General features: G+C 32.2%; 1 protein-coding gene across 1 annotated transcript; it reads right to left on the bottom strand.

Moving 5' to 3' along the window:
• Positions 1–523: 523 nt before the first annotated feature.
• On the bottom strand, positions 524–4,117 carry LOC108224467 (two-component response regulator-like APRR7). The gene is made up of 4 exons (XM_017399104.2): positions 3,842–4,117; positions 2,176–2,637; positions 1,441–1,587; positions 524–901 (listed from the first exon to the last, which is right to left on the bottom strand). Exons 1-4 carry the CDS (start codon positions 3,947–3,949, stop codon positions 812–814), a joined length of 807 nt encoding a protein of 268 aa, XP_017254593.1. The 5' UTR covers positions 3,950–4,117; the 3' UTR covers positions 524–811.
• Positions 4,118–9,940: the final 5,823 nt, after the last annotated feature.

Genomic DNA, 9,940 nt, shown 5'->3' with positions numbered 1-9,940 from the left:
AGGATATAACTCGAAAAATATTTTATGTAAAATAATTATTAATATGTATCATTATCATTTACCAGGTGATAACGTCTCAATCTTTAATTTCATTGAAATTAAATACATGAAAAAGTTGGAGTTAAATTTAACTTGAAATTCATGATATTTAAATACTTGTATAATTGAGAATTTGAAATGAAATTCAAATCATGTCATTTGCAATTCAAAATTTAAAAATGATATATGTGTCGTTTTTTGTTAATTGATATACATCACTTTCATTCAAAAACAATTTTGGCATACTCCCTAAATTGTTTATTTCGAATTTTCCCCATTAGTTGCTATCTTTTTTTGTTGGTGTCAGCGTTATCTGAAATTATTAACGTAACATCCATGGAGTACAAGTTTGTATGTAAAATTTTCTGTATTCTCTACTCCCAGCATCCTAGTTATTTATACAGTAGTTTACAGTACTCAAAGCTTCCACATAAATCACAGGCAGACCTCAGAGTAAGTAGACAGTTAAAATAAAGCCACAGAGTAGATATGTTCCAGTTTATTTTATTTGACCAAATACTTATTTACAACGATGTTAATTGGACGTCCCGATCTACATAGGTCATTATTCCAACTAAACGACACAGCTACATCGAACATTCGGCTCTAGAGAGGATATTATTGCAGCTAACACAGACCAGCTAATTTAGGTGTCATAGTGGGCTTATTAGGGTCGAGGTTTGTGCCAAGCTTGTAGTGCCATTGATCTTTTCATTACCCCATCATTCTGAGCTACTGATAAATATTCTTACTCATCGGAGTCTAATGGTTTTTACTTTCTTGAAGTGTCGGATTCGTCTGTCTTAGCAAACCTCCCACGGACCCTTGGCTGACTGTCAGCTAGAGCCTTTCTGCAAGCATACTGAAAGCAAACGATGCATGAAATTCGGTCAGAGAGTTTGCAAATACATAAGTCGGGAAGAGCACTCCTTACATAAAAGAATCAGGATTGAGAAATCATGTGAAAATGGAAGAATGAGTATTCTCACAAGTTAATAGCAAAGATTGAAATAAGCTGCTTCTGAGCTGGGCTTATAAGCCCAGCCAAACACCCCCTGAATAAAGGCTACATTTGAGATACAGAAACTTATTTGGATTGGTCACCCATATGCCATATAATATAGTAAACCCTGTAGGAAGTTACCTAATTTTTTTATCCTACATAAACGGAAAAACCTAGATCATCCATACTCTGCTAGAAGTTCCAACATGAATACATGTTTGGAGTGTGAGTCTACAATAAAAAAACAATATATTATAATTTATGCATGTTATTGGCACAAAATGAAGTTTTGAGTGCCCAGGTGAAATTAAAGGTCCAGAGAACATAGAGAAACTATTCTGCAAGTTTCCAGAAATTGTTTAAAGTCATTAAATGTGACACAAAGATTTAGTAAATACCTTGATTTTCCTGCCAAAGTTCCGTTTTGCCTTCTTAGTCCTGTATCTAGACAGCTTTTCTTTGCGAACTTCAGTGGAGAAACTCCCCAATATTTGAGGTTGTCCAATGGGTGACTGAATGATGCTCACACTTCCATTACCAAGAGTCTGTCATAAAAACTCAGTATCAATGACAAAGCCCTTACATGCTGAATGAACAGATACATCTAAACACTTCTTTAGTTTGTAGACTCCAATGCCAAACAAATAATTAGGGTTGTAATCCAGATATTAACTTGTTGTGTTTCACACTGACACAGGGTAGACAAACTCCTCTGAAGTTAAAACAGGGGAAGCAACTGCAAATGGAATATCCTAACAATAGATCTTATCGTATTACTTCTAATTCTTAACGCATACTCAATTTGCAGCTAGGTGAACCGTATAACAGAAGAAGATATAGAGAAGTAATCATTTTACTGGACAAATCAATCTGAACAAGTGAATTAAATCTATATTGGTTCAAGTAGCAATTAGTAAGTGTTACTTAGAATTTCTTCGACACTTCTTTAGAGAACATGTTCTTAATTACCAATACATATCTGTACTCTGTAAGTTTGTCTATTTCTGCTTTCCATGTTCTTGAGCTAGTATCTTCTGGAGGCATTCCGTCACCCAGACACATACACACATAGGGAGAATCAATATATATATGTGGAAGTACTAGAAGAAAAGGAAACAGTAGAAAAAGATGACCTTTATGTCTCCTTCACTATATGACCTTCGCATCCCATAAACAGCCCCGAAATCCATTCCCGGAAATTCCAGATAATTGTCACCGACTGGATTTCTGCATACCCATCCCATTGAGTTTAGACATTCTGAGCTAGCACTTTTAGGTATGTTAGTCTGCGAAAGCAGTTTCTCCTCTTTAGTAGGGTTTCCATCCGTTGCAACAGGAATCTGGATTTGCAGGACCTCGGACAGTGATGTTCCTGTGGCTTCATTTGCCAAGAGATCCTTCTTGAATTCACAAAAAACCTCACTCAGCAGTTGCTCATTCTGCATTAACTCAATATCAACGTCTTCTGCTGATGAAATCATTGACATGGCATTCGTCATGGGATCAAGGCCTACCATTGGTTCCTCAATAACAGGTTTTGGTGCTTTGAAAAGATCGCCTTCTGCCCCAAGGTCATATTCCAATATAGTGGAGGGCTGAATTGGATTGCCATAATAAGTAAAAAAATCAACAAGTATAAAAAGAAACAAGAAAGCAAGAAAATGTTGTCCACTATAGTGATTTGTGAGTAATGCTTGGCTAAAGGTTTCAGAAACTCCTAAATTTAGCAACACAATTTAATACACATCAATAATTGAAATGTAAACTTGAAGGTGAACACGTGTTGTTCACAAAGAAGTTTAAGTCGATAGATATGGAAAAGCAAAGAAACAATGAAATCCAATCATGCTTCCAAGTGCCAAAATGGTTTCAAAATTCTTATTTCGACCATTACCAAATTAGCTCATGAAAAATAATCTTTTTACAGAAATATCTAGCACAGCCCTATTAAGGAAAACAGGAAGGTGCAGTGGGAAAGGCACTAGAAGCTAATAAGTAGACAATCACTAACCAATTTAGCAGAAAGCAAAATTATATTATACTTCAATGGCATCTAAAATTTATATAATGAAACTTGAATCCTGAAAAGTAAGCTCAGATAGTTTGAACAAATAAATTGTGATCATTAAACCTTTCAAGTAACCAAAAGTCAGCCCATAACATTCAAAGTGTACAACTGTATATAAAGAATCTATCTTTCAACAAGAGAAAAATCTGATGCAACTCTTTTTTAAAGTTGCTATCCTATTCTGAATCATAATCATGGAATAATTACAACAAATGGGTAGCTTCACTTTTAGCTTTTCTCCAACTTTTCTTATATTAAATCCTGCTAGTGCGATAAAAAGTGAATCCTCAATTACAAGTTGACATCAAAATTTTACAAAAATAGAGATTATTGAAGAAAAGCAGCAACCAAGAAAACATTCTTTTATGACAAATAAAATCTTGCAGTTTCATATCTTAAACATTGTATTAACAGGAGTTAAACTGAGCAGAAGGGCCCTTAACATAATCATGAATGGACACAGAGACCTCTGATTTCTGAAGATCATGACTTCATAAGATTAGACATCTAAATAGATATTTTCACTACAAATTAACTACAGTATACATAGGTGGATCCAACTATCAAAACATTCCAATTTCATAAAATATAAAACACACAAAAAGAGAGGTTTAAAGAAATCCTCTAGCTAACAAAAATTAAACCATAATCCCGAAGATGCCTTTTTCAAGAAAACAGAACAAAACACACAAAGAGAGAGGGAGAGGGGGGGAGAGAGAGAGAGAGAGTACCACTGAAAAATTGGATTTGTGGGAGTGCCAGAAGTCATCAAAAGGGTGCATTTCAGGAGCAAGATTCTGGTAGTAAGACGGAAAGAGAAGGCCAGTTTCAGCATACATTTTGACAAGCCAAAAGAGCCCAGCAGCTGAGCTACTTCAATGAAATTTCACAGCCACTCCGATTAATAATCAACCAATAGTGTACAAGTAGAGAAGAGTGATGTAATGCAGAGTAGAGAGAGAAGAGAGGAAAGGAAAGTAACAATAATAATAAGCTGATTGTTTGTTGGTTACTGAAATGCTGATATAAATTTATATAGAGACACAGAAAAACGACAAAAGTCTCAAAGGACGTCAACATCAGACATTACATTATTATTTCATCACTGTCCCCACACATGTCTATCGTATATACACATTAAGGAGAGAATGGGCCGGTTCGGCTCGGTTTCCGGGTAAAACCGGAACCGCAACCATATATCTTCGGTTTTTAAAATCAAAAACCGCAACCGCCGGTTCGGATTCGGTTCCGGTTTCGGTTTAAAAAACCTCGGTTCGGTTGTAATCGGCTCGGTTCCGGTTACAAAACCGATAAATTTAAAAATGAAAAATAATATACGAACGAGACAAATTGATACGCGTAATCTTGATATAATAATTGATTTATGTAATACTAAATGGGTGTTGGAATAATTATGACCAACCAAAGAGTGCTGAGTTATATCAGTTCTGTCAAAATTAGTATTCACTGGCAAAGGCTTTTGGACCTTCACTGAATTGAAGTTGAGCTTATGCAGACACTGCAATGTCCTCAAGTGGTCCTTCAGCAATCAGCATAGTGTTTCCACTTTCCAATCAAGGTGTTCAAAGACATACTATGTGCCAAAAACTTCAATCAGTTATATCAGTGTTGAGCTATCTCACACAAAGGCTCATGGTATAAACAAATATATTTATCTTTTTGAAATAATTTTAAATTCATAATATATATAATATTTATTTATTTAAATAATCGGTTCGGTTCGGTTTTCCCCGGTTCGGTTTTAACCAATAACCGGAACCGAACCCATAACATCGGTTCGGTTTTTTATTTTTCGATTTCGGTTTCGGATCGGTTTTTCCCGGCTCGGTTTTTACCGGTTTTTATCGGTTTCGGTTTCGGTTTTTTTTCGATTTTTTGCTCAGCCCTAATACACATACACTGTACTTGTAAGTTGTATGCATAGCATTAGATCATATGTACTGCATATTTAACATGTACTCCCTCCGTCCCTCTCATTTCTTATCGAATGGGTTGGACAGTGTAAAAGTAGTGTGAAAAGGAAAGAAAAGTGGAGAAGTGGTGGGATCCATTCACCATATTTGATAAGTTTTGAAATGTAAAAATTAGATGGGACACCCTAAAAAGGAAAGTGTAAAAAAATGGAAGGTAGGGAAGGAAGGAGTATATCATATATGCACAAACTTAGAACGCTTAGTATTATCGTGTTTACATTAAAAATGTGTAGGCTAGCAAGCGGAAATGGAGCGTTATGTGTGCACAAAACGAGTCCGACAAAGTACATCAATTTGGGGCCTCTATGCAATATATTAAAAAGAATTGTACTTATGAAAACTCGGCCGAGCACAATTATGAAATAATGTAGACTTTGCTAAATAATCATTAATTTTAGAAAAAATAAGAGGGTTTTATATGATCGCTTATGATGTCTAAATATCTCTGTTTCATAATTTTTAGGGAAACGGGATTAAATTACTTATATCATAATATATTAATATATTATATTTCATTAAATAATAAAGAAAAGTGCGCTACTTTATATTATATATTGTAAAGGCTATAATCTTTATTTTTCTTTCAAATAGTTATCACACAAGCACATATAAAAAAAAATTGTGTGATTTATGTCAAATTTGTTTTTCCCCATACTTTCAACAATGCCCTTTTCTTGTTAACAAAACAAATTTCATTAATAAAAGAAATTTGTTTTTACATTTGTGTAAAAAAAGTGAAAAGTACTTTTAAGATTGTTTCTCCATTTTTTCCAAACACTTTCATAACTTATAAATTATTAATTTACTTATTATTTCTACTCCAATTATTTACTTTAGCCAAGAAGTTAGCCCGTATATTGTTGACGGCATTCGAAATTTAACATTTTAGTTTTCAGGTGAAATATATGTAAAAAATTTAAATCTAACTATTCTCAATAAATTGATTTAAATGATCCAAAATTACGATGCATTAATGACAATTTTTTTGCATGTTTAGCATTAATAATATGATATAAATTTATATATATTTAAATATAAATTTATTTATTTCATATTTTTTGTCAAATTAACATATATATTCATGTTCATGTATCAAAATTATGAACATAAACTTTATAATAAGATATTTTGTGTGATGTTATCGTATCAAATACAAAATTATTGATTTTAAATAGCTTTAATTCGGAGTACTCTTTGATACGAATGAAACAGACCGAACAGGTTCTTAGGCCAAATACAACAGTGGCCTAAAGGTCCAAATTTGGGCCGATTTCGGTCTAAATCTTCTCAACAGTGGCCTAAATTTTGGTCCAAATTTAGATGGCCTAAATTTAGGCCGGCACTGTTCACCGGCCTGAATCTTTTTAATAATATAATAATAACTTTTTATCTTTTTTATATTTAGTTAATTAAATGATTTTATGTTAATATAATTATTAAATATTTATAAATTATATTTACTATATTTTACTTATATATTATTATGAAATATAATAATCTTAAAATAATTCAAATTAACAACACATTAAAATGCTCGATTTCAATAATTTCTTGGACGATATCGAAAAATAAAAAAAATAAAAAAGCTCATATTGCACTTCGAGATGCATTAATTGAGTATTTGTGGGAACATATGTTAATTCGGAGTAGTATTGAATCTTTGTAAATTTTATTTTAGTTGATTAAATAAAATGTTAAATTTTCTTTTATTTTCTTTGTTTTTCTAATTTAATGAATTTATTTAGTTTAATATTAATAAGAAATCTTATATTATTGTTAAAAAGTTTAGAATAATAATATAAATATTGTTAGAAGAATAAAATATTGATATATAAATTTGGACCAAACTGTTGGAATGGAAAGATGTTTCGATCCAAATTTGGATCAAAATTTGGGTCAAAAACTGGTTCCATAGTTGGAGATGGATCGTTTAACTTAAGAAAGAGAAAGGAATGGGCGCAATCAATATACACATGTGATGGCGGTGAATGGAGGTGGGGCCGTGGGGGCAGAAGAGGGCAGAGTAGGACACAAAAACAGTAAATATAATGCTAGGTTCCCTCCTAGCACCGGAGCAAGGTGCAGGGTGAGGAGAAGCTAGAAACTGATGAGTAGTAGTATTATTTTTGCAACTTGTATGCGAATTTTTGCAACTTGTATGCGAATTATAAGTCCCCGTCCGCACACTTATTTATGGGTTTTTCTGCCTTGAGCTGACAGACACACATTAATTTTTAGTTGGGTACTTTTCTGTCTCTTAATATTTTTTTTATGATGTCTAACACACATATTGATCGTGAATATTTTTATTTTCATGTTAATGTTAATTATAAAATTTCATGTACTTATAATATGTGAACATGAGCCTACATTGTAAATTTATTTATTTATTACCTCTATGATTGTAGTATTTTGTACTCCTATCAGTGAATGCAACCGAGGACAATAATTACTGGTTCAGGCATTAGATCAAAGATAGTTTTATAGATTCTATTTTATTATTCAGCATATATTTTAATAATATAAATTCATTATTTAGTGTATATTTTAATACTTCTATAAAATATAGTTTCATAATTTATTTTAAAAGTTTTTCTGAATAAAAATTTAATTTAAATTTTTATTCATAAAAAAATTTTAAAATAAATTATAGAACTATACTTTGCACTACGACAACAATATTAAAGTGCCTGACGCCGCGTGCATGCCTATACAGTTTTTTTTCTTAATCACGGTGAAAGTCAAATAAGCTCGACGGAGAGGGAGTACGTGTTTTTCATAAAAGGTGTCCAAACATATAAAACCTATATATCCTAATTTCATCCTGAATTAGATTCCAGATAAAGACAAGATATATTTCTGTAATACATGAACATAATTGCATAGATGTTATGTCAAGTATCTCTCACACTGCACTTTTTACAGCTGCACCTATTTTGTTTTTATTCTCTTTTATTTATGAAAGTATTCCACTCGGTCCATTCATAAACCGTGATAATTAACAAAATGTGTAAACCTATCATTTATTTCCCGGTTAATTAAATAAATAACTCACTTATTTCATTTAAATATATCAAGTAAATCACTATAATTTTTTTGTTCACATCAGAATCATTTGTTTCCAAATTATTACAATTTGTTTAATTAATATAAAAGTGCCGCTAAATTTAATGTCATAGGTTTAGTTGAGACTTAACGTGGTCTGCCCCTCATAACAAAATAATGATAGAGTAAAATAGAACTAAAAAATTTATTATTTATTCTTAATACCTTAATTTTCTTTTACTCTATGATCAAAATTTCATCCTGATATATTGTACTGGATTGTGAGGGTGTGCTGAAAATACTGAAAAAAACCAAATGATACAGTAAATAAGACACCTGATATTCGATGTTCCCGCGCATTGTGAGGGCGTGCTGAGATAGTTTAAACAGTAGAAGACCCTCAATTCCGTAACTCATAAGTTAATCACAATAGTATCTGCATCATGTCATAAGTTAGGTCAAATAGTCTAATTTTGATGGAATATCAAGGCGTATTCCTCACTAAAATGATTCACTCATTCTCATCATGTACTACACACATGTTTAGCTAGCCTGTAAAGCGCGTGACATATTTAATGGAACCCTAAATGGAAAATACCCACTCTATTTATAAGTTTTTTGTAATTTTTTATCAGACATTTTAATATCTTTCGGGTATATAAAAATAGTATTCAATAATATTTTTTTTGTTCTGAATAAAAATGTACGTATTCTTATTAAGAAACAAATTTGAAAATATTAAATTTGTCTAGGATGGATTTAAAAAAATATATATATGTGAAAATAATGAACACCTCTTAAAATGGATCTGTTGAGGCTCCCCAACAGGTCCGGCTTATGTGCTGATTCAAATCATGAAGACGATACGGCAATGTAGAAAGAGAGACATACTGGGGGCAGAATATAACGTGACCAAACTTTTGGGCGAGAATAAACCAGTAATGTTGTCCCCTCGCGACACTAAAATAAGCACGCACTTTGATGGATGCGTTGCTATAGCTAATAGCCTCACCGTGCTTGTTTCACTAACCTTAACTTCCCCCTTTAGGTAAATTTGTTACTCCAGTTTACAAGGTACTGCAATATTTTATTTTATTAATTAAAGATTAAGAATACCAACTTAGATTCATCAATCCTGATATTTTATTTTTATAATTATCGCTGATTGTTACTTTCTCGAACAATACAATACATAATTTAAATTTTTTAATTAAAAATGCATGGAAACTTGTGAAGTGGGACCATGTAGAGTTTCAAAAGGACAACAACTAATAATATGAGAGTGAAAAGTATTAAAGAATTGTGAAATGAAGAAAGAAAAGCCACCTTGATACCGCAACAAATTAAAATCTATGTGAAGCAACTAATTGATGATAATTTCCATTTATGCTATGCTGATCAATGTAAAGTTACGTGAGATAAGTCCCACCTTGTTAGAAAAAAACGAGAAAAGTTATTTAGGTTACCCTTATTTAAAGGCGACTACTAGTTCTACAATCCACTGATGCATTATGTGATAGCGAATTCGAGTTTATTGTCTCCCCTCCGATTTGAACTTGTTTTGTTTTGTTGTTCACTTTGTATTGTTCCTGACTTTCTTTTCAATCAATACTTATTACTTGTATATATTTTTTTGTCGTTGAATCGCTATTATATATGCATATAAAAATTTTAAGGGAATAAAAATTGCTAAAAAAGCTGTGAATGAATGAATGTAAACGCACATTTTTCATATGCAGGCTTTCAGCTTTGCATCTTCTGCACCACTTTCTGGGAGTGCCCACTCCATTT

Source organism: Daucus carota, chromosome 6, assembly GCF_001625215.2.
Source record: "Daucus carota subsp. sativus chromosome 6, DH1 v3.0, whole genome shotgun sequence".
Lineage (NCBI taxonomy): Eukaryota > Viridiplantae > Streptophyta > Magnoliopsida > Apiales > Apiaceae > Daucus > Daucus carota.
The sequence above is the reverse complement of the archived record's forward strand: the minus strand, read 5'-3'. Positions and strand labels throughout refer to the sequence as shown.